Source organism: Haliotis rufescens, unplaced genomic scaffold (genome assembly GCF_023055435.1).
Source record: "Haliotis rufescens isolate VD_foot unplaced genomic scaffold, xgHalRufe1.0.p SCAF_4, whole genome shotgun sequence".
Taxonomy (NCBI): domain Eukaryota; kingdom Metazoa; phylum Mollusca; class Gastropoda; order Lepetellida; family Haliotidae; genus Haliotis; species Haliotis rufescens.
The window spans coordinates 24,883,115-24,910,249 of record NW_025964112.1 but is presented as its reverse complement, the minus strand read 5'-3'; the positions used below and the strand labels follow the sequence as shown (position 1 = coordinate 24,910,249).

The following is a 27,135-nucleotide window of genomic DNA, read 5'->3' as shown; positions in this document are numbered from 1 at the left end:
ATATCCCGTCTACAGAGGTCTTTGCATACATTACACATCCCGTCTACAGAGGTCTCTACACTCATACACTACACCTCCCGTCTACAGAGGTATCTACACACATACACTACTCATCCCGTCTACAGAGGTCTCTACAAACATACACTTAACATCCCGTCTACAGAGGTCTCTACAAACATACACTTAACATCCCGTCTACAGAGGTCACTACACACATACACTTCACATAACGTCGACAGAGGTCACTACATGAATACACTTCACATCCCGTCTACAGAGGTCTCTACACATATACACTACACATCCCGTCTAGAGAGGTCTCTTCACATATACACTACACATCCCGTCTAGAGAGGTCACTACATACCTACACTACACATCCCGTCTTTAGAGGTCTCTACACACATACACTTCACATAATGTCGACAGAGGTCTCTACACACATACATTTCACATAACGTCGACAGAGGTCTCTACATACCTACACTACACATCCCGTCTACAGAGGTCTCTTCACACATACACTACACATCCCGTCTACAGAGGTCACTACACACATACACATCACATCCCGTCTACAGAAGTCTTGCATACATTACCAATCCCGTCTACAGAGGTCTCTACACACATACACTACACATCCCGTCTACAGAGGTCTCTACTCACATACACTTCACATAACGTCGACAGAGGTCACTACATGCAAACACTACACATCCCGCCTACTGTGGTCTCTATACACATACACTACACATCCCGTCTACAGAGGTCAGTACATACATACACTACACATCCCGTCTACAGATGTCTCTTCACACATAAACTACTCATCCCGTCTACAGATGTCTCTACACACATACATTTCATATCCCGTCTACAGAGGTCTTTGCATACATTACACATCCCGTCTACAGAGGTCTCTACACTCATACACTACACCTCCCGTCTACAGAGGTATCTACACACATACACTACTCATCCCGTCTACAGAGGTCTCTACAAACATACACTTCACATCCCGTCTACAGAGGTCTCTACACACATACACTTCACATAACGTCGACAGAGGTCACTACATGAATACACTTCACATCCCGTCTACAGAGGTCTCTACACATATACACTACACATCCCGTCTAAAGAGGTCTTTGCATACATTACACATCCCGTCTACAGAGGTCTCTACATACCTACACTACACATCCCGATTACAGAGGTCTCTACTCCCCTACACTTCATATAACACCGACAGAGGTCACTACATACATTCACTACACATCCCTTCTACAGAGGTCACTACAAACATACACTACTCATCCCTTCTACAGAGGTCTCTACACACATACACTACTCATTCCGTATACAGAGGTCTCTACACACATACACAACTCATCCCGTCTACAGAGGTCTCTACATACATACATTTCACATCCCGTCTACAGAGGTCTTTGCATACATTACACATCCCGTCTACAGAGATCTCTACACACATACACTACTCATTCCGTATACAGAGGTCTCTAAACACATACACTACTCATCCCGTCTACAGAGGTCTCTACACACATACACTTCACATCCCGTCTACAGAGGTCTTTGCATACATTACACGTCCCGTCTACAGAGGTCTCTACTCACCTACACTTCACATCCCGTCGACAGAGGTCTCTACATACCTACACTACACATCACGATTACAGAGGACTCTACACACAAACAGTACATATCCCGTCTACAGAGGTCTCTACACACATACACTTCAAATCCCGTCTACAGAGGTCTCTACTCACCTACACTTCACATAACGTCGACAGAGGTCTCTACATACATACACTGCATATCCCGCCTACAGGCGTCTCTACACACATACACTACACATCCCGTCTATAGAGGTCTCTACACACATACACTTCACATAACGTCTACAGAGGTCCCTCTAACATACACTTCACATCCCGTCTACAGAGGTCTCCACATACATACACTACACAAAAGGTCTAGAGAGGTCTCTACACACATACACTACACATTCCGTCTACAGAGGTCTCTACACACATACACTTCTCACAACGTCGACAGACGTCTCTACACACATACACTTCACATAACGTCGATAGAGGTCTCTACATACATACGTTACACATCCCGTCTACAGAGGTCTCCACATACATACACTACACAAAAGGTCTACAGAGGTCTCTACACACATACACTACACATCCCGTCTACAGAGGTCTCTACACACACACACTACACACCCCGTCTACGGAGGTCTCTACACATATACACTTCACATAACGTCAACAGAGGTCTCTACACACATACACTACTCATCCCGTCTACAGAGGTCACTACACACATACACTTCACATACCATCTACAGAGGTCTCTACACACATACACTACACATAACGTCGACAGAGGTTACTACATGGATACACTACACATCCCGCGTACAGGGGTCTCTACATACACACACTACACATCCCGTCTACAGAGGTCTCTACATACATACACTACTCATCCCGTATATACAGAGGTCACTACATACACTACTCATCCCGTCTATAGAGGTCACTACATACACTACTCATCCCGTCTACAATGGTCTTTGCATACGCTACCCATCCCGTCTACTTAAGAAACTTTACACGCTAATCCTTCACGAGAAAATGTTTCTCGCGTCATGGATCTATGACGTCATAGGTGCTGCGTTCAGGAGCATCGGTTCACACAACATAAAAATATGTTCGTTTGAGCATCGAACCAATCTAATTTCTCTCGGATATTAGTAATTCTTCACGCATTAACCAACATGTATGGTATTCGCGTTTGGTTTCGTGGTGAGTATATATTCTGCTTCCCATCGCCCAGGCAGCATCTGTTTTCCTCCTGCACTGTCCAAGGCCTGGAAACCTAGTGACCAACTTTCTTAAGCACCATCATTTCCTTTTTAACCTGTCCTCACTCATTACAAATCCGCTTATCTCCTAAATCGTATTTTAACAACTGACTGTGACAAGCACATGGTCTTTGTGGAGACTGTTTTATTCGTGGACACCTCGCCTTGGAGTCCTCAGGCTAATAGCCATAACGCCTGTCCATTGTTTGCAAAGTCTAAAATTATTACTTTTTCATGGTAGGGCAGCCATAAGGTAGTATTTCACAGTGGTTTCCTTAACAGATTTCTCTTTCTTTGTCCTTACACCCACCTTCGCCATATCTCGACATTTAATCGCTTAAGGTTCGTCCAGCTGATTTAAGACTTTTCCTTGGGATGACCTTATGGACCAAATTAGGTCAGACGCCATGTTGGGGTTGGCAGGTTTATTGTCAGCTTTGGCTCCCGGAGCAAATTACACAAGCCCTGCCCCACATCCAGAAATAGGTCTTTTGTAGCCCTCTCCTGCTGCAGTCTGCTGAATTTGCCCCTGATAGCTGTCCTTCACCAGAAGCCGCTCGGAAGAAAGGCATTATTGTACCGCTCCTGCCTAGTTTCTGTCGGTTACGTAAGAGAGGCTACGATAGAGGAACGATATCATGGGAACAGCGGGGAGGGGTTAATGAGGTCAGGTTCGTGCTGTCGAGGACTGTGGGTTGGGAAGGGGTTTAGGAGAAAACTGCCCCTTACACCAAGATTTTAAAGAACACTTTAGTAGGGTTATGTCCCTGCGCAAGCCTGCGCCAATCGAAGGTAGTCTACCAAATTTGAAAGTCATTGAAATATATGTAGCAAATGAAAATAGCAGCTACATGAGTAGGTTTTCGTCTATCTTTAAAGGTTTGCCTAGATTTATTTTCAATTTTGAATATAAGTTGTGACCCGATATATAACATTTGCTGAAACTATGAACGAAGGTAGTTAGTTGTTCGGGTGTTTAATATTGACCTGCATCATAAAATGGCTGTCAGGAAAATATTGAGTTGAGTGAAAAAGAAAAAAATGACATTATTTAGGTTAACAGCCTAAACTGACACAGGTAGTGGACAATTAGAACTTCTGTTGCATTCCCACTCACGGCAATACTGCTGACAAACCAAGAGACAGCACTGGGAAGAACCTGGGTATTCGACAGCTGTGGAGAAGTCATGAGATTCAACTGTGGTTGAATATCACTAAAAATAAGATAATTCCACAGCGTACCGACAAACCTTTCTAGTCTCCAGGAAATGCAATGATTTTAAGTTACCAATCAGTTTGGAATGAAAGCAGCATATATACTGCATAATAAGTACCAAGTATGGAAACATCATAATCACCATAATAAACACACAGACACAATACACCCCAACCCCACACCCCATAAACACATCCCCACCAATCGTTCACCCTTCCAACTTTCTTTCATCCTGTCAAGTACCTTGCCCGAACACCCCGCCAACCTAACAACACCTCACATTTCTTACTTCCCCCACCCCAAGCCTCATGTTCCATCATGTGTGCTTCGCAGCAGCAGAGGTGAATTATGGGCAGGATGTTGTGTAATTTACCAAGTGCCACCTGGTGACTGGACAACAAGAACGGTAAGTCTGCGTGAAATGAAGAGCTGAGATCCACAATGACGGGAAGTGATTGCCAGCACGCGACTGCGTATTCCCATGGGTAATCTGTGGGTGGGCAAAGGATCTTCTGTTTAGAACTCTGATGGGTAAGGGTCACGTGGGAACCAGGTCCATCAGGAACAAGGTCAAGGACAAATTAGTATTATACAGATATGGTAATTGGAAATGTATGAGTCGCATTTCAAGTCAAGATTATTAATTTGGGAATTAACATACATATTTCTAAAAATAAGAAGCAGTTCATACAATTTCGTTGTTATTGGTCCACATCATTTTCTTTTATTTGGCTCGGTAAAGTAACCTGAAATATATACTATCTACGATGAAAATAAGGTTTAACTTTCTAAATAGCATATCATATTGTAGTGAAATTTAGGTATTTGTCAAAGTTGTGAATATAGTACAAAAGTGTATAACTTACACATGTACTGTTGTATTCATTATATAAAACGTTTTGTATAACCAAAATGACGTTTGTCGGTTCCTTTGTAACAAGTTTGTCCAGACATGGCGGATGATTGGAAAACAAGGATGCGTGAAGTGGCGGTTTGGAATGGGTAGAGCGGCCGGTCGGTCAGCTGTAGGAATACCAGAATTACTCATCAAAACTCAGTGAAGTGGAACACAAGATGATGTTTGGCGTTAGTGAATTTGCACTGCAAGAAGTAAGGCAGTCATTAAGTCTTAGTGACATACAGGAAACAGTCCGAGCTATGAACCATTTAGATCAACATTGGACACTCCATACACAGGATGGTAATGACCAAGCCGATTCTTTAAATTCTTATTCAATCTCATTTATTCATTATTTGTCATTGTGCTATTGACTGGTGCAGTTGTTTTACTTGGCTGTATGCACATGTATTACCATGTGTCGCCTGTATTTACTGTCGTATGTGCCACAAAAGATGAATACTCCACCAAATGGTTCAGAAGAAGGTCTCAGGACATTGAACACATTTGTAATTTGGATGAACATTTCTTGATGACGTTATTGAGATGGCTCTTTCATTGCACGCTACACCTTGGATGGCAACGCAATGCCAGGATTTCTATGTTGGGAAAAATAGTACCCAGCTGATGGCGATGTGCAGCGTTTCAAATTACATGCTTATAGATTTGATGTCAACAAGAAATAGACAAGTTTCAAAAGGTTTAGCCATTTTCATTAAAAGAAATTTAACGATATAAATGGAAATTCCACAATTGATGTACATTCATGATGCAGATATAGTTTCGTTGATTTCAACAGGCTAGAATCATGTGGATTTATTAGCTTGATGACCATTTATGATATACTCCTAGTGGTATCCATTAGCGTTATCAAGAGTTTTTAAAGGCGATTCAGTTGAAAATTTCATGGTTAATGTCAAGTGATTTAAACGAATTTATGATCAACGTACATTTTAAATTGCTATACCACACACTATTGGCAATGTGTGTAAGATTGTACTGAGCTACTTTCCTCGCCTTGTGCTGTGATGTGTTGACGTCATGCCTAACGCAAGTGTATCAGGTGAAGATGCGTTATGACAGTCAATAACACGATTGTGCAATACCTCTGAATGTCACCCAGTCTGTCTCTGTCACAACTCGCACGTGTTATATTTTCTAAATTGATGCACGTACATATGGAGATTAAGTTCTCAATACTTCTGCATCTTAATGCACAAATAATGCGGAAATATTATTATTACGATCTTTCTGCTGCTTCATGTACAATTGCGGTTGAGCCATCTATGAGTATTTACTCACAAGTCATCATTCACATTGGGTATTGTTAGTTTTCTTTTGTTAGTCAATATATTTTATTCCCCTGGGCCAATTATGCTGGGTATTTTACACCAATGAGTAGACATCTTTTTAAAATATTTCTACTTGAATGATGCTTCATTGCCCCAAGTGTGTTACATGTCACGCAAACTCACAACAGCGATATGCATGTCTAGTCATAAATATGCGAAAGCGCCTCTGTTATGCATTTGTCACTGCAGTAGAGTTCATATATGTGAGATGCATCTCAACTTGAGCAGTAAACACAGATCTGTAAAGAAGTACATGCACGCAAGATGAAAAGGCAACATAAGGTATCACGCGGTGTTGTTACACTATTGGGTTTTAGAAAGTTGCATTTTGTACGCAATAACTCAAACCTAATGGGTAATTGTGCTATAATTTGCGTATTTTACGCAAATACACAGCTCTGCAGTACTGTTATGACAACATCTTTTAACGGACATGGCGGTACCTGCATGTATGTTCAGCTATGTAGGATACAGGGATCTGTATACAACTCAAGGAAAAACAGAGCAATGGAGAGGTCAGCTATGTAGGATACAGGGGTCTGTATACAACTCAAGGAAAAACAGAGCAGTGGAGAAGTCAGCTATGTAGGATACAGAGGTCTGTATACAACTCAAGGAAAAACAGAGCAGTGGAGAAGTCAGCTATGTAGGATACAGGGGTCTGTATACAACTCAAGGAAAAACAGAGCAACGGAGAAGTCAGCTATGTAGGATACAGAGGTCTGTATACAACTCAAGGAAAAACAGAGCAGTGGAGAAGTCAGCTATGTAGGATACAGAGGTCTGTATAAAACTCAAGGAAAAACAGCAACGGAGAGGTCAGCTATGTAGGATACAGGGGTCTGTATACAACTTAAGGAAAAACAGAGCATCGGAGAAGTCAGCTATGTAGGACACAAGGATCTGTATACAACTCAAGGAAAAACAGAGCAACGGAGAAGTCAGCTTTGTAGGATACAGGGGTCTGTATACAACTCAAGGAAAAACAGAACAACGGAGAAGTCAGCTATGTAGGATACAGTGGTCTGTATACAACTCAAGGAAAAAAAAGAGCATCGGAGAAGTCAGCTATGTAAAATACAGGGGTCTGTATACAACTCAAGGAAAAACAGAACAACGGAGAAGTCAGCTATGTAGAATACAGGGGTCTGTATACAACTCAAGGAAAAACAGAGCAGTGGAGAAGTCAGCTATGTGGGATACAGGGGTCTGCATACAACTGAAGGAAAAACAGAGCAACGGAGAAGTCAGCTATGTAGGATACAGAGGTCTGTTAACAACTCAAGGAAAAACAGAGCAACGGAGAGGTCAGCTATGTAGAATACAGGGGTCTGTATACAACTCAAGGAAAAACAGAGCAGTGGAGAAGTCAGCTATGTAGGATACAGGGGTCTGCATACAACTGAAGGAAAAACAGAGCAACGGAGAAGTCAGCTATGTAGGATACAGGGGTCTCTATACAACTCAAGGAAAAACAGAGCAGTGGAGAAGTCAGCTATGTAGGATACAGGGGTCTGCATACAACTGAAGGAAAAACAGAGCAACGGAGAAGTCAGCTATGTAGGATACAGGGGTCTGTAAACAACTCAAGGAAAAACAGAGCAACGGAGAAGTCAGCTATGTAGGATACAGGGGTCTGTATACAACTGAAGGAAAAACAGAGCAGTGGAGAAGTCAGCTATGTAGGATACAGGGGTCTGCATCCAACTGAAGGAAAAACAGAGCAGTGGAGAGGTCAGCTATGTAGGATACAGGGGTCTGCATACAACTGAAGGAAAAACAGAGCAACGGAGAAGTCAGCTATGTAGGATACAGGGGTCTGCATACAACTGAAGGAAAAACAGAGCAACGGAGAAGTCAGCTATGTAGGATACAGGGGTCTGTAAACAACTCAAGGAAAAACAGAGCAACGGAGAAGTCAGCTATGTAGGATACAGGGGTCTGTAAACAACTCAAGGAAAAACAGAGCATCGGAGAAGTCAGCTATGTAGGATACAGGGGTCTGTATACAACTCAAGGAAAAACAGAGCAGTGGAGAAGTCAGCTATGTAGGATACAGGGGTCTGCATACAACTGAAGGAAAAACAGAGCAGTGGAGAAGTCAGCTATGTAGGATACAGGGGTCTGCATACAACTGAAGGAAAAACAGAGCAACGGAGAAGTCAGCTATGTAGGATACAGGGGTCTGTATACAATTCAAGGAAAAGCCGAGCAGTGGAGAGGTCAGCTATTTATACTATGGAAACTAATGTCCAACTTCTCAGTGCTTGTATATGTACGTACATGCACGGCGATATTATACAAAAATACTCGATACGGTATGACCAGCAGTGTCAATGTCAGCCTGTCGTACAATGTAATGCAAAGTTTGTAATGCATCAACTCCATTGACAAGGCAATCAACTTTATAGTTAATACGCCTGATCAAAGATCTGTACTCCCAGTGTGTTTGTGTCTGTTCGTGTGCTTGTTCGTGTGTCTGTGTGTATGTGTATGTGCGTGAGTGTGTATGTGTCTGTGTCTGTGCGTGTGTCTGTGTCTGTTTCTGTGTATGTATGTGTGCGACTGTCTCTTATGGAACGGTATTGAGCCCGGTAAGTCATGTGGGCGTATGATGCAATACCACGGCAGATCAATGGGTTCGAGGTCAGTGACCGCCAACAAGGTCACAGCAAACTGATCGTGTATACTGTCACGTGAACATTGCTTTCGTTGCCATGACTCCGACGTGATCCTCGTGCCGCTAAGATGGAATCTGGAAGGAGGGATTCTATTTAGTTTGCATTGTTGTTTATAAAAATGTATCGGAAATTAACATGTAGCCAAGTTGGTGGGTGAACATGGCAGGTGAAAGAAGTCCAGAATGCCGAAGCCGTACAGTAATAGTTTAAATGATGGTAATAAATAGCATACAGCCTAAACGGTAACATAAATAAATAACAAACATCGTAACATGTATTTCAAATTAACTGAGAAAAAGGGACCACTTAACAAACTCTGAAGACTAGATGCTTCAGAAACCTTTGAAATTAACTGAGGAAAATGAACAACACTGAAGCCAAGATGCTTCACAAATTTAAACCTATGTACTAAATTCTATTTGACAAAGAACGTAGCTGTAGCTAAGGAAGGTTTCATTTCCTCTGAAAGGAGGAATCAATTGGATACGGAGGGGGTAGTCGATCAAGGGGGAACAAAGACTACCATTAGGATCAAAAGGACGAGACGAGACGTCCCCCCATCGTGAGGCACGACGTGAAGGCAGACCGTGTCACACAATTACATAACCGATTGACCCCATCCGAACTCATCGCCCGGCCGCCGGGATAGGATAGAGGTGGCGGTGGTGTGGATGTTAGGATGGAGGTGGCGGTAGTGTGGATGTTAGGATGGAGGTGGCGTTAGTGTGGATGTTAGGATGGAGGTGGCGGTGGTGTGGATGTTGGGATGGAGGTGGCGGTAGTGTGAATGTTAGGATGGAGGTGGCGGTAGTGTGGATGTTAGGATGGAGGTGGCGGTAGTGTGGATGTTAGGATGGAGGTAGCGTTAGTGTGGATGTTAGGATGGAGGTGGCGGTAGTGTGGATGTTAGGATGGAGGTGGCGGTAGTGGTGATGTTAGGATGGAGGTGGCGGTAGTGTGGATGTTAGGATGGAGGTAGCGTTAGTGTGGATGTTAGGATGGAGGTGGCGTTAGTGTGGATGTTAGGATGGAGGTGGCGTTAGTGTGGATGTTAGGATGGAGGTGGCGGTAGTGTGGATGTTAGGATGGAGGTGGCGGTAGTGTGAATGTTAGGATGGAGGTGGCGGTAGTGTGGATGTTAGGATGGAGGTGGCGGTAGTGTGGATGTTAGGATGGAGGTGGCGTTAGTGTGGATGTTAGGATGGAGGTGGCGGTAGTGTGGATGTTAGGATGGAGGTGGCGGTAGTGTGGATGTTAGGATGGAGGTGGCGGTAGTGTGAATGTTAGGATGGAGGTGGCGGTAGTGTGGATGTTAGGATGGAGGTGGCGGTAGTGTGGATGTTAGGATGGAGGTCGCGTTAGTGTGGATGTTAGGATGGAGGTGGCGGTAGTGTGAATGTTAGGATGGAGGTGGCGGTAGTGTGGATGTTAGGATGGAGGTGGCGTTAGTGTGAATGTTAGGATGGAGGTGGCGGTAGTGTGAATGTTAGGATGGATGTGGCGGTAGTGTGGATGTTAGGATGGAGGTGGCGGTGGTGTGGATGTTAGGATGGAGGTGGCGGTAGTGGTGATGTTAGGATGGAGGTGGCGTTAGTGTGGATGTTAGAATGGAGGTGGCGGTAGTGTGGATGTTAGGATGGAGGTGGCGTTAGTGTGGATGTTAGAATGGAGGTGGCGGTAGTGTGGATGTTAGGATGGAGGTGGCGGTGGATGTGGCAATTGAGGTGTGGGGATGGAGGTGGTGGTGTTGCGGTGGATGTGACAATGGGGGTGTGGGGGGAGAGGAGGTGGTGTTGGGGTGGATGTGACAATGGGGGTGTGGGGGGAGAGGAGGTGGTGTTGCGGTGGATGTGACAATGGGGGTGTGGGGGGAGAGGAGGTGGTGTTGGGGTGGATGTGACAATGGAGGTGTGGGGATGGGGGTGGTGGTGTTGGGATGGGTGTGACAATGGGGGTGTGGGGGGAGAGGAGGTGGTGTTGCGGTGGATGTGACAATGGGGGTGTGGGGATGGAGGAGGTGGTGTTGGGGTGGATGTGACAATGGAGGTGTGGGGATGGGGGTGGTGGTGTTGGGATGGGTGTGACAATGGGGGTGTGGGGGGAGAGGAGGTGGTGTTGCGGTGGATGTGACAATGGGGGTGTGGGGGGAGAGGAGGTGGTGTTGGGGTGGATGTGACAATGGAGGTGTGGGGATGGGGGTGGTGGTGTTGGGATGGGTGTGACAATGGGGGTGTGGGGGGAGAGGAGGTGGTGTTGCGGTGGATGTGACAATGGGGGTGTGGGGATGGAGGAGGTGGTGTTGAGGTGGATGTGGCAATGGAGGTGTGGGGATGGGGGTGGTGGTGTTGGGATGGGTGTGACAATGGAGGTGTGGAGGTGGTGTTGGTGTCGTTGGGATGGGTGTGACAATGGAGGTGTGGGGGTGGAGTTGGTGGTGTTTGGATGGGTGTGACAATGGAGGTGTGGGGGAGGAGTAGGTGGTGTTGACCTTCGATAACAAACCGGTGATAAATATTATGATATTGTCCCCATGGAAATGAATGGCTATCTCGTTCTTTATTATCATTTCTGCTGAGCATGCAAAATCACGTTTGCTGGTCCGGTCAGATTGACTTCGTATTACTGAAAAATGACCCCAGCACTCTGTCCCGGGCTAGGGAGCTTGGGAGACAATTTGACGAATTAAGATCCTCCCTGAACTGGCCCAACGTGTCACGGATTTCCTCTGTGACAGCGCGTGTTGGTCAGAGTGATCACGGAAATTGCAAGCTGTCAGCTTTATTCGGGTAATTGAGGATGAACGGGATGATTGGAGAGCTGAATTTTTGTCATAAATGTCAGAATATTGGTTTGGGGAGGTGGCGATCGGGTGGGGGAGAGTCACGATGGACTGATGGTAAATAAATGTTGAACTGAAAGGTTTGGTATGGGCAGGGCTGAGTTGATGACAGACAAATTCTACCATTTTGATCAATGTTTTGATAATGGTGCCGTCGTTACCAGAACAAGAAACCTTCACTGGTGACGGGAAAGATGAAAGTAAGCAAGATGATGAACATGATAAAGATCAAAGAACAAAGAAGAAGAACTGAGTTTAAGTTGATCATTTTGTACATCTCAGATAATCACATTCTGTTTTCAATTCTAAACAAAGAAAATGTATTTGGGTATTCGCGTGCTGAGAGGAAGGATGCGGCAGCTGCAGTATATGGCTGTGTTGGCCTCCACCCCGGTAGCCGACACTGTGGCTTCGCTTGGATAGTGTTTCTAATTTAAACATCTTTCTAAAGTTAAAATGTTAGGTTTGAATTTTTCATTACTTTCATGATTTAAGAATTAGCTGTCTATGGGTATATTTTTTTCTCCACTTTAACTCACTTTAGTCAACATAATGAAAAGGTAGATGACGTACAGCTAATAACTTTATGCCTGCAACAGGAAGTGTACAGTATATGCAGCGTCCCCACTTAAAACACAAGTAAGAAATATAATAAACACACTTATTGTTGCCTACTTTTCGGCCACAAGTAGCACCATCAACTATTCAACTAAATTTAGTCTACAAACTATTATCTCTAGTGCTCGCAAAACCTAGCATACACTCCTCTACCCTACGTCCGTGAACTTCAAACAGCTACTAACAGAAAGAACGCAGATTCAGCCACAGGATTAGGCAACTTCAGGTAGCATCTGTGACACAATCCCAACAAACTGCAAATCAGCAATGATGGTACCAATTCTTAAACCAGGAAAGAAACACTGAGCCTGAATTATATATTTCCATCTCATTAACTTCCTATATTTTCATGGAAACTAGTATTAATAATAGGCTCAAATTCCAAATATCTTAATATAACCTAATTAGTTAGACGACAGAGTGGCTTCATCCAGAGCAGGCCAACCTCAGACCATCTGTACTGTTGGAACAACATATAAACACGTCACGCCTAAAACAATAATATTCATTGACTTTATTCAATTTTCCGACATTCTTTGGCCAAATGACTGTAAACAAAAGCTCAAAACTAAAGCCATTAATGGACGTATTGTAAATTTCATTCACAAATTCCCGTTTATAACAAAAGTCACCCTTCATCACAGCACCGCGAAACACGCTAACCCCGCCAACAACCGCCGTACCTCGCCTCACAGCCACGCTTGTATTAGCTATAGCATTCATATTTTAGGTCAGATGTTTTATACCTTATTCTCCTTACTTATTATCAAAGTCACCGCCCTAACGCAAAATTCCTAAAATCTTAATACCGATAAGATCAGTCAACACTATCAAGAAACAACCAGGGTGGACAGACCTTTGCCAAAAATACAATCATAGGCATTTTGGTGGGATATTGGTTTTAACAGGGAGTTTATACGTTTTATATATTCCCCAAGTTAAATAAGTATACACATGTACTTCAATAATCACAGTACTTTCAACCCAAATTAGATATGGCCGGTTGGCCACCGAAACCGTGTATGAGGTGAGAGTTGCGAGGTACATACCTGTAAGGTAACACCGTACAAAGCCTGAGGGTTCAATGTAGCGAAACAGCGACTAGACTGGTTGCTGACTGTCGCCTCCCGGATGTCCCCCAGCTTGCTGCACCATGAGTATGTGTAGTTGTAGTTGACCTGACATCCAGCAATAAAAGTGTTGTGGCTTCTTTGATTAACTACAACAGATATCTCAACCATTTAGCCCGGAATATAACCTCCAAACGGGAATAGGTTCATTTCCTTGAGCACAGGGAGCGAAGGTGCTATACAGACCCTTTCACCAGGGAAGACGAAAGCCGGACCAAGTACAGAGAACGCACATGCAGTATTTAGATGCAGTTGAACATGTTATAAAGTTAGGAGGAAAAGTGGAATTATGTAACTGATAAATTGATGTGCGTAATACATATTGTCATAAAATCTGTATCCTAGGGTGTATAATTATATGTGATGGAGCCTTGTGTGAAATGTAAGGGTTGTAAGAAATGGACGAATTATACATATATATCTGTTATGAATGTCCAATAAAGATATTTAAACTATATAAGTTGTCTTTTCTTATCATAATATCATTGTAGGTGAGACTGATCCAATCCTATTCCATAAGGCACGGGAATAGTGTAGACTAACGTTTGGTGTCTGATATTATATTTGAAATTAGCAATTTCATTATTTATGCAACCTGGGAAAATCTAGACTTGCTTCATTCAGGGCAATAGCATTACAGTAAGGGCTGGGTTATATATTTACTCACTTCCTTACAACAACTTAATCAACTTGTGACCGTATCTGTTGGTATACACACCGTCTAGTATGTTTCGCACCACTGACATTGAGTTATGTCTGGCTCTGTCCGTGCCATCACGTTCAACTTATCAGCTGGCCACTGACACAAACCAGACCACTGGCCGCTATCGTGTCTATCAGACTACTAGATTTATGACATAGGTCACATTGACCTGGCAACATATGACCTGATAGGAACAGAGAGGTTGAATGGGGCCCCGCCTTTGAAGACACCGTCCAAACACGTCTATTTTAATAGAAACCAGTAAACATTAATTTCAAGTCATGGTGACGTCATAAGATCGAATCGGTTGAGCCAGCCAACCATAGCTTCCCAATGTTTTCCAACCAGCACGGTGATCATTGCGGGTGAAGTCACCACGTTCCCGGGCGGTTGGTAGCCTTCAGGTTAAAGATCCCATCCGGCACGCCAGAGATCCTGGTTCGAATTCCCACGGGTGTAGTTATACTAACATGAAATGAAAATATCTTAAGAGATATCAATGTTAAATTGTCATTAACTCCCTGGATATCGAAAGGACTAATGTTATATGATAAAACTCAATGTTCATCCCAAGAGACCAAACAAAGTCACTGCTTAGTTTTTTAATGTTGCCGCAACTATTCTGTTGTGTGATGTCACCGGCATTATATTTCAAATCAATCTTAAATTTGACATTCATTTTACCCTCAAATACATTTAGTACCCTACATCTCTGTGTAGTGTTACAGTTAGCTCAAGGCAGACTCACTACCGCGCGATTGCAGTTCCCGCACAACCTTCACTTTACAGAACTTATTGAAGTGTGCGTCAGACTACCAGTCCGGGGAATCTCTTCCAGGAACTTAAGACTTGCGTATCTGGAATATTTTGGATATTTTTTTATCCAGGGTGGATTGGCCAGAAGGACGTACATTGAAACAATACACAGACAACGGATCATCCAGTAGACTAGACGGGTGTAAATAATCAGACTCACTAGAAGGCCAGAACAATAAATATGTACAAATGGATGATACTGAGTTTATGAAATCACTCACATTCAACAGCAGCAAAGTGGATATTGAAAGTCCAGTTGAGAGGCACCAACAAATATTGCTGAACAAATATTATTTAAGGAAATATCTACAAACCACGTGTTTAATAGTGCCCTTTACACATATCGTAATCAATTTCAACTTGGCTGATATCTATCTTGTTTAAATCCATGACACAACAAAACAATCTACATCACGATACCCGCCACACACCAGTGTCTGCGCTGAAATAAAAACCAGAAAACGCATAGCCTATTTTCTGCAGCCGTTGCAGGCCTATAAAACACACGATCTGTCATGGTCGTCGCCATAAATTTGTCTAATTACGGTGGTGTTGGAAACTGATGGCACTAACGCTATCAGTGTCCCCTCATCTAATTGCGCTATCAAATTAGCGGCTCGTTCAGGCTACGATCAACATAAAACAATGATGTAAAGGAAGGTATGGATATCTTCCATTCATATCCGCTGATAAGATTTACTGCGGGACTGATATTGTGTACAGGTCACGTGGTGTGTAATTACATTGCTGTTAAAGCAATTGCTTTTCCTGCCCTTTCAACAGCACCTCTGTATGGTGAAACACTAATCCCTTATGCAAAACAGGAAAGCTGTTTATTTCGGCAAATACTGCCCAGTAGAGTTTAGCAACCCATTTAATACAAAGAAATAATTCAAAAGCACTGACCATTAATGAACAGTAGTTATCAGATGCCTAGCACGCGCCTTGATCTGGCCGTCACCAGATTGTGCAGATTGATGAGTTGGGAGCTATGTGGAGACAGGCGCCTCCTGTTAGCTCTTTTTATACAATCTGTGAATGGAATACATTTTCTTTATGGTTAGGGAGCATGGGCTTCCAAGATGCCGGAATTCGCCAGGCAGAGTGAGTCGTGGCAGGATCCGGAGATTCGAGTTTCAGATTCGATCTCACCATATGATCCTCGGTTTGATTTTGGTTTAACCAAAGTGATTTTCTTCCTACAGTAAGCTGATACGCCATCATATAGCTGACATACTGTTCACACCGGCTTTAAGGTAGAACAGAGACCATATACCGGTATATGGTCCGTGGTTATGGTTAGTTACATTTAACGCAAACAAACATATTGAAAGTGTTGAAAAAAAACATACACGTCGTGGTAGGGCGAAAAACACAATTCACTTGCTGACTTCTTTATGTTTGTGTTTCAGGTTACAGACAATAACATGTTACATTTTATCATTTAATGAACGTTTTCTAAACATTACGAACCACCCCACAGTCTGTCTGTCTGTCTGTCTGTCTGTCTGTCTCTCTCTCTCTCTCTCTCTCTCTCTCTCTCTCTCTCTCTCTCTCTCTCTGTGTCTCTCTCAAACACACACGCGAACACGCATACACACACACAAACACACACAAACACACACACTTTTCAGGAAGGATGATTTAATTGGGTACTGGCTTTGGAGCCAATGGCAAAATCATTACACGAATTGTATTCAGTATTAACGCTTTACGACAAACAATGCCCCACCACAAACCCTCTAATTTCACCTTCCAGTACTACTACATTGAACCAAGTTAATCAACGCAAATAATCCCATCAAGTTCCTAACACTCATATAACTGAAGAACCCATGAAACCGTTGATAACATCGGGTCAATTGCTCAAGCAGGTATAAGAATACCGAGGTCTCCATTTAACATTTCGTGTGCCGCACCCTGAGTGTAATTACCAAGAAATTGAAGACTTGAAAAGTTATTAATATCACGGGTAACTGCCATAATGTCTGTCCCCTTGTTGGGGGCACAAAGCAAATGGTGACTGCTCCTCTGATGTCAAGCAGCAGGTCGAACGTCTCTTGGTGTGTTGGAGCTGCAGCCCGTAATGTCTTTGTCACTGACTGAGTTAATCCTTGGAAACTGTCAAGAGGGTATCATTCTGTTCTCCACAATAAAGAGAGTGTGTGGATCTCCAGAACTCTGGAAAGGATAATAATTACCCTTCTATTGTGACAAGAGACCACTCTGCCATACTGCACGTACTCACAGGGGCCAGCGCCAGACATCACTTCATCAGCCTCACTGTCATAACGCAAATGGTTATTGCGCAATAAGTGGCGATGACATGCATGATTATAGATTGACAGCATTATTGAAGTGGTGGGATAGCCAGCTCTTTCCATTACTGGAATACAATGGCAGGCACAGATATGTCGGGCATTTCATGTGTAGAACAATAAATACGTTTAAGCGAAATGTAGGTATAGTTTTTACAAAAATGTATGTTTCCTTTAATGGTTATTTTGACAAAGAGAAAGTAACACGCAAATACATTTTTGATTGGAATAGTGGTTTCAAAGGTCAGGTTTACAACTGCAACCGTCCTTGCAATAAAATAACGCCATAATAGGAGCTATGATCTGAAGCATCTTTGATGGCAAACATACTCGTTAATAAAATAGTTTAGCAGCGTTTGGTACATTGTGTACATAACCCTTGCTTTGACCACTTATTCTGTGTGTCTATCGAGGAACACGTGTAATGACATACAGGTTAGTAATTGTTACCTTAAAAATTATCTCCAAAGCTTATGATGAGGTAGAACTCTTTGAAGTTTGTTTGTTTGTTTGTTTGTTGTTAAAAAGTAGTTTAATGGATTGAAATGCCCTAAGTAAGTTTTATTAAGTTTATTAAGACTCAGATATCGGTTTTGGACACCTGTAAATATATCATTGATATATTATTATCTATTTGTGTCTATGCAATTTTTATCCATTTAACACACATGGCAATACCATTTTGAATATGACAGCCAATGGGAAGGTCATTGTCAAGGTCACGAGATAGAAACATGTGTTTTTGGAGTGATCTTCAAATTGTTCCAACGTTCTTCTTCGGCCAGTGCCCAGTGTTTCCTCGGGGACTTGACCAGTGGAGGAGCTGACCCCTTGCACTCCAGGTCCGGATTATAAACACTGACCCTTCCTGTCCAAACAACCCCATCTGCACCAGCCTACACGATGTTTAAACAGACCCTTAGTAAACACATGTTTTACTCTGCCATCAACGGAATTACATAACACGATCTGGAGTATTTGGAGTGGGAGACCTTGTTAGCAGTCAGAACATAATGCCCGACTGCATCTGCATCTGTGTGAGCATGACTGCATTTGTCGTGGTCATAACTCTGTCGATTTTCTTTGCATTACAATAACTCGGCAAATCTGAACAGAAATAAAACGACAGAGATGTTAATTGGAACATGATATGGTTAGATGTCGCCCTGGATCAATATCAGAGGGGTCAGTCGGTTGATAGAAAGATAACAAAAATAACAATTGTGATAACTGCGACTTGTCTTTGAACATCTGCATTAAAAACCTGGAACGTGTTCCCTTATAGAAGCTGTGGCACAACACAATCCTTTAAGTATAGTGCTTTGTCTTTCGTTTCTTGACAAAAACAAGGTACACACAATTTGACAATTGTTAATATCCCACAACATAAGGATAGGCGCATCAGACAAACAATGTGAGCTAAGTGTACACTTCCAGGGGCATCTATCCAGCTCACGATACCACTACTCAAACTGTCAACAGTAGCACCCCCACCTGAAAAAAACAGTCATCATTTACTCAGTCTCTCAGTCCCAAATATCACACCTTCATAGAAGATTCTCACAACATTGAAATAACATCATACAACAGAACCGGGATAGATTCCTCAAAACACAGTGACAACATCATATAACAGACCCAAGGGAGATTCCTTACAACGCAGTGACAAATATTATACAACAGACCCCGGCGTAGATTCCTTACAACGCAGTGACAAACATCATATAACAGACCCCAGGGAGATTCCTTACAACGCAGTGACAAACATCATATAACAGACCCCGGCGTAGATTCCTTACAACACAGTGACAAATATTATACAACAGACCCCGGCGTAGATTCCTCACAACACAGTGACAAACATCATACAACAGACCCCAGGGAGATTCCTTACAACGCAGTGACAAATATTATACAACAGACCCCGGCGTAGATTCCTTACAACACAGTGACAAACATCATATAACAGACCCAAGGGAGATTCCTTACAACACAGTGACAAACATCATACAACAGACCCCGGCGTAGATTCCTTACAACACAGTGACAAACATCATACAACAGACCCCAGGGAGATTCCTTACAACGCAGTGACAAATATTATACAACAGACCCCGGCGTAGATTCCTTACAACACAGTGACAAACATCATATAACAGACCCAAGGGAGATTCCTTACAACACAGTGACAAACATCATACAACAGACCCCGGCGTAGATTCCTCACAACACAGTGACAAACATCATATAACAGACCCCTGCGTAGATTCCTTACAACGCAGTGACAAACATCATACAACAGACCCCTGCGTAGATTCCTTACAACACAGTGACAAACATCATATAACAGATCCCAGGGAGATTCCTCACAACGCAGTGACAAACATCATACAACAGACCCCTGCGTAGATTCCTTACAACACAGTGACAAACATCATACAACAGACCCCTGCGTAGATTCCTTACAACACAGTGACAAACATCATATAACAGATCCCAGGGAGATTCCTCACAACGCAGTGACAAACATCATACAACAGACCCCGGCGTAGATTCCTTACAACACAGTGACAAACATCATACAACAGACCCCAGGGAGATTCCTTACAACGCAGTTACAAATATTATACAACAGACCCCGGCGTAGATTCCTTACAACACAGTGACAAACATCATATAACAGACCTCAGGGAGATTCCTCACAACGCAGTGACAAATATTATACAACAGACCCCGGCGTAGATTCCTCACAACACAGTGACAAACATCATACAACAGACCCAAGGGAGATTCCTTACAACGCAGTGACAAATATTATACAACAGACCCCGGCGTAGATTCCTTACAACACAGTGACAAACATCATATAACAGACCCCAGGGAGATTCCTTACAACGCAGTGACAAACATCATACAACAGACCCCGGCGTAGATTCCTTACAACACAGTGACAAACATCATACAACAGACCCCAGGGAGATTCCTTACAACGCAGTGACAAATATTATACAACAGACCCCGGCGTAGATTCCTTACAACACAGCGACAAACATCATATAACAGACCCCAGGGAGATTCCTTACAACACAGTGACAAACATCATATAACAGACCCCAGGGTAGATTCCTTACAACACAGTGACAAACATCATATAACAGACCCCAGGGTAGATTCCTTACAACGCAGTGACAAACATCATACAACAGACCCCAGGGTAGATTCCTTACAAAACAGTGAATATTTGTGAATGAAGGCCTATTTTCTCAGTGTCACGCACTTGTATAAGGAGGCAAGACTTGGAAACTGAACGAAATATTGAAAACAAATCCTTGTACATGTTTTTGTGGTTGCATTAAATTATATTTTGCCAGCCTCCTTCTGTCTCTTAAAACATGTTAATGATAGCGTTAAATTTAAAAAACCAAATAGAATGGAATCAGTAATATTAGTAATAAAATATCATGTGGACAAAATTAATAAATTGGACAATCTACGTAGCGTTCATATTCTTGAGTCTGCATATATTTTCGGCTTTCTCTGACCCTTCATATCTTTGTGTGGGACACTACGGAGGAACGTATGTTGACGAAGGCAAACAACCAGTATATTAGCTAGTTATGCCATCGCCATTGAATGACTGGATGAAGAAGATACTATCTGCCCACAGTGATAACCACGCCAATCTCCTGTACACCACAACCATTGTTTCCTTAGAAAGAAAGCCAACGTATCTTGACAATTCTCAGAATGAATCGCAGCAAACTCGAGATCACTGGTCTTATTTATCTTGCCCCTGGCGTTCCAACTCAGATATGAAAAGAGGCATTTAGAGAACTTCATCAATTTGCCTGACAAGAGAATCCAACTCGGTCTCAACGTTTTGCTCAAGTTCATTCTATTCAATCTGTAGCGTTTTGCTTGAATCTGTCCTATTCATGTGGACGCTGTGTCACCTCCGCATCCCTCCACGAGATGTCACTGACTTGACCCACAGCTGATCTGGACACTGTCCACCTCACGGACAAGACGCAGGCCCCTGCACGAACAAAAGTGCCCAGATGAATATGGGTCATGTTCGGTGACCTTACTTTTGAAGGCTACCCCTCCTCCTAATGCAATGGTTAACCGCACCTCGGGGCATAGGCGTTAATTAAAACGTTAACATTTTGAATAGAAATGTGTTGTTTGAAAGAAGATTGTGTGCACCCTTACTGATGCCCATAACAGACTTGACAGTGTAGCGAGACTGCACCATGGGACGTGCAGTACTGTCACTGAGTCACATGCTGGTATTTCACAAAAATACCCCAAATACAAAATGACAAAGTGTCCTGTAAGCATTGCCCTTGCTATTTTAAACCTATTATGTAAATATTTGACATTTTATACTGCAATAAATCAGATTCGTTTACACAAACTTTACCTTGATCTGTATGTACAGAATATCCACATAGGACACAACGCACTTAGAGAAAGACCAAACAGCGAATTAAGACCAGAAAATGGTTGTCTCTCGTCAACCTACTGTCGCGTATACTTTCTTTGAACATTTTCCGAAATATTACGCATCACTACTTTTTATTTACCTGAATATAAATAATGCGGTTTCTGCAGATGCGTCCCATTTATAGACTGTCATCACGTGCTAAGATAGAAAAGATCTGACCTTAACAGGCGTATAAGGGAGTTAGGGTTAACGCTGCTATGGACAGTATTTCGGGTATATCACGACGTAACAGCTTGATGTGGGAGGAAAGACCAAAGTTGTGAAGAATTTAGACATTTAGCATGTTGGAAAGATCCATGGTGGGACCCACAACCATAGGATTCTGGCATGCTAATGGGCTGCAACGCTGTACATCTGGTTGGGCCAAGTCTCACCCTTGACTATAGACTACCAAAGAGTCCCCGAATAAAGTTTTGCTGGTTTGTTTGTTTGTTGTTTAACGCCGCACTCAGCAATATTCAAGCTATATGACGGCGGTCTGTAAATAATCGAGCCTGGACCATACAATCCACTGATTGATATCATGAGCATCGATCCACGTAATTGGGATACGATGACATGCATCAACCAAGTCAGCGAGCCGGAGCACCCGATCCCGTTAGTCGCTTCATACGACAAGCATAGTCTTCACGGGTCCCGCGAATAAAGTAATGTTTGTGGTTAGGTACAGGTAATTCTATAAATGAACCCTCGAGTATTCTAGTTGAGACGTGAGACGGGAAAGAGTGCAGGCTGCTAGAGATGAGACGGCGACGAGAATGAAATGGTTGTTTTATGAAATATATTAGAGAGACTACCACGATTAATGCGACTGGATTCCCTATATTTGTGGCTTTGGGATACTGTGGCCTATGTGTATTCCCCCTTTTTTGTTTTTTAACTGATTTGTTTTCGGGGGAGGGGTGTGGGTAGGTGTGGGGTGTGGAGGAAGGTGGGGGTGGGTGAGTGTGGGAGTTTGCCCATTCTTTCAAGGCGCCGCAATTCGCTGTGCAGAATTGTACCCCTTGGGCACGCCAGAAACCTATGATTGCGGGTTTGAATCCCGGTTTGCCAGCTCTATACTTGTGTTGGTGAGTTTTACGAAAGTGGTAAAATTCTGAGACCAGCTTTCCTCCTATATTAAGCAGATACGCTGTGGTATAACTGAAACTTGTTAAAAGTGGCGTTAAAACCCAACTCCCCCATTCACTCCCTCCAGGGTTGAATCAAATAAACTAAGACATTGACTATATACGGCCTTTTAGAAGACACACCGTGACATCTAGAGTCTAACCAAATTCATGCATAAATGGTGCACAGAATTTAGTGAATTCTACTATTCTGCTAAGTAAAGTCTACCAACGTGTCGGTGTTTGAGTGGACAGTAAAATTCACTATTTAAGTTGGTAAGCTTACAAAGTTAACTATACTGAACCAAATTAAAAACTTCACAATCCTAAAATTTTAACATTTTGACCAGTTATCATTGTGGGCCCTTATTGTGTATTTAAACAGTTATGGCCACGTATTGTCAGATAACACCCGTTTTTGTGCAGGTGAATCGATCAAAATCATGTGCACAGCACTTTAGTGGCAAAAGTGGTTTTTCACGTGCAACTGGTCACGTGGCCATAATACCGCACGTGTTTTCAGCCATACTTGTTAGCAGTCATTAACAAAAAAAGAAAAACACAAGAAAACAAAAGTCTTTACGGCCATTTGTCATGCCACGTCTTTCAAATGTGCAACGTGAACGTGCCATCGACATGTTGCAGACGGGAACGTCCGTAGCTGAAGTCGCAAGGACGATGGGTTGTAGTCGACGGACTGTTTATGATTTACAGACGCGTCTTCAGCAAACGGGTACCACCGCTGATCGCCCTCGGCCATGTCAACCACGTGTGACGTCACATGCAGAGGATCGTCAGATTGTCTAACGTCACCTCCGTAACCGATTTTTGACGGCTACATCAACCAGAAATGAACTGTTTAGGGGTAGACTGAGTGCGCAAACTGTTCGAAACCGTCTGAGAACTGCTCACCTTCAAGCACGACGGCCATACTGCGGGCCGATTCTGACTCAATTACACAGACGTCAACGTCAATTGTGGGCACAGCGACACTTACGATGGACTCAGAGGAATTGGAATCAAGTCGTCTTCAGTGATGAGTCCCGATTTAATCTTCGATTTGCTTATGGTAGGGCGAGGGTGTGGAGGCGCCGTCATGAACGTTACGCCCAGTGTTGTGTACAGGAAGTTGACAGATTTCGAGGCGGAAGTGTCATGGTGTGGGGATTCTTTCTGTGGCAATGCACGTTCCAGGCTTCTTGTCATCCGTGGCAACCTCAACGTTGCTGCTTACCGCGACCAGGTACTGGCACCAGAACTTCTGCCTTTTATGGCAGCACATGGACCCAGTTTGATCTTCCAACACGACAATGCCAGACCCCACACAGCAATTTTGACAAGGAATTTCCTTCAGAATGCGGGAGTCAACGTCATGAACTGGCCGTCAAGGTCTCCCGACCTCAATCCCATCGAACACGTCTGGGATGCTCTTGGCAGAAGTCTGCGCACTCTCCAGAACCAACCACAGAATTTGCAAGATCTTGGCACCATTTTGCAGCAACAATGGCGTCGTCTTCCCAATCATGTGTTCACAAGCATCACAAGGTCCATGCGGAGGCTTTGTGTGGCAGTTGTCAACGCACATGGTGGCCCATACACGCTACTGAACTTGTGTGCCATCAGATTCTCGTGCTTGGGACTTATAATTTAAACTGTTGATGTTATTACCGATTACCGTAGGTGCTTGGAACAAATTATGGTTACCACCCTTAATTAAAATCCTTCTTTGGATTAAAATGATTAAAAATTACCTTCTCTGATACATTTGTCCGTTGTATATCATATATGGGATTACTTTTAAAAATGTGAAGTTTCTGGCAGTGTGGGGTCTGTCTGCTGCATAGGTGGATACACATTTTCCAAAATGTATGCTCCATCGTATTCCAGGGATGAGTTCTGTACCTACTCGCCGGGTGTCTGTTTTCAGACACTGTATAGAATACAAGAAGACACTACTCACTAAACACTGATAACGTTTAATATAGGCTCATATATTTGTTAAAACACATTATGTCATTACTACCGGCAGGGCAGGACTTGCTTACCCTTTTCGCAAACACCTGGTGTCATGACTGATTTTCAGTGGTCCATTCATATAATTTTACAGCTATTTTACCCTTTATTCCTCTGCGTTGACGTTATATATGTCAATAATAAAGAATTGTTGATCAATACAAGCAATAAAATAAGAACAGTTTATAGGCTTTGCACACATTTTGCACTTGCAATAATCTTTATGTGTGTATGTGTGAGTAGATTCAATGCCTTAAATAGTTACGTTGTGACAATGAATGTAGGCGCAACATACACACTCTCATTTGCCGTTATACAGTGCGCAGCACTATACCTTCAAGCCACAACGATGACTTAAATATCATCATACGATTGCATAAACAAGTAAACATTATTGTATTCTATTTCAACTTAGAATAAGGGCAGTTGATAATCATATTTACAAGAATTTCTCTAATTTGTTTTGTTCAATTATAACGATGGCACTGTCACCTAGCAACAAATAATAAAAGTTTTAATACAGTTTTCATGAGAATATTTGAAACCTTCAGATGATCGGATGGGCATCCATGTACACACCCGTCCTTAGGAATTCGGTACCCTCTCAAGAAAGCGAGTCACATCATTACAGTGATGGAGAGGACTACAGTATTAGTTATTATAATGCTTTTTTGTTTCCGCAAGATGCTTTGTGTTTATAAAAAAAAGTTTTATTTGTTGAATTCGTCCTCGATGTGTCCTGCGAAATTCAGACTTATATATCTGTTCTGAAATCTCAAACGGACGAGCTCACCGAGTCAATTGCCCAATGTTTGTTTGTTGTTGTTTTACGCCGCACTCAGCAATATTCCAGCTATATGACGGCGGTCTGTAAATAATCGAGTCTGGACAAGACAGTCCCGCGATTGACATCATGAGCATCGATTCACGCAATTGGGATATGATGACATGCATCAACCAAGTCAGCGAGTCTGACCACCCGATCCCGTTAGTCGCCTCTTACGACAAGCGCAGTCCCCTGTGACGTGTAAGTGTGTAGAGCGTCAAGGGTCTGAAGTATATGTCAACAATTTACATCATAAAATATATACTATACCAGTAAAATCAGGGTCATGATAGATCCCCCAAACCCCATCTATGTGATTGTCGGAATTGAGAACCAAGTAACAGGGAGTGATTGGGTGGTTATATTGTACGATGTTGTAACCGCACTCACTTTAATAGCATTTTGTTACCGCGGTGGCTCGGAATTCGGAGTCTGTCCATCTGCTGCTGGCACTAGCATGTGACGGAATATACTTCAGTAATTGAGTTCTGTATGTGTATGGCCTGGCATATAATATGTCCATACCATATCATGGCACAGAAAGCGAAGCGATGGTGTGAAGATGTTTGTGTATAAAGTCCGTGTCTGGTGCGGAATGAACTTTTAGAATACGACTTCATAATGATATAAACAATGTACAGAGATGGCTTCAACGTCTGTGCTTAATTTAAACCTGTCGGGTGGCCTAGTTTGTGGCAGGTTAAAAGTTTTAAAATGACCTTGACACGGATACAACATGAACGCCATCCTCAAGTCAAAAGAACAACCACCTCACGAGGGTATGCCTGGGGTCACTTAGGCCAATCCGCACGTGCAACCCATGCAACGGTGTGTGCAGGGTGCACATAGGTCGTCCCCATCTCTTTCCTCTCACCTATTCCCATGTCATGTTCATTGCCAGGGTGGTGTCGAGCACGGAGGAGCATGTTGTTTTTCTTGTCGAGATGAAACAGGCTAACTGCGCTAATTAATTCATCAAGTGACATGTAAGTATTATGATAGCGTATATTTTCACAGAGTAAACACAGATTATTGTATACTACACGTATTCCATTTGAATTATGTTTGTTTGTTTCTTTCTTTCTTTAACGCCGCACTCAGCAATATTCCAGCTGTATGATGGTGGTCTGTAAATAATCGAGTCTGGACCAGACAACCCAGTGATTGACATCATGAGCATGGATCAACGAAATTAGGATACGATGAC

At 42.9% G+C, this 27,135-nt stretch overlaps 1 protein-coding gene across 1 annotated transcript; it reads right to left on the bottom strand.

Moving 5' to 3' along the window:
* Nucleotides 1-10,709: 10,709 nt before the first annotated feature.
* Nucleotides 10,710-11,615, bottom strand: LOC124121620 (leucine-rich repeat extensin-like protein 3). Its single transcript, XM_046484652.2, has one exon. The coding sequence runs from the start codon at nt 11,613-11,615 to the stop codon at nt 10,710-10,712; it is 906 nt and encodes a 301-aa protein (XP_046340608.2).
* Between the last annotated feature and the right edge of the window lie 15,520 nt (nt 11,616-27,135).

Bases quoted from the DNA above. Each gene is read 5' to 3' on its own strand.
- LOC124121620 (XM_046484652.2), bottom strand. From the start codon at position 11,615: ATGATAATAAAGAACGAGATAGCCATTCATTTCCATGGGGACAATATC.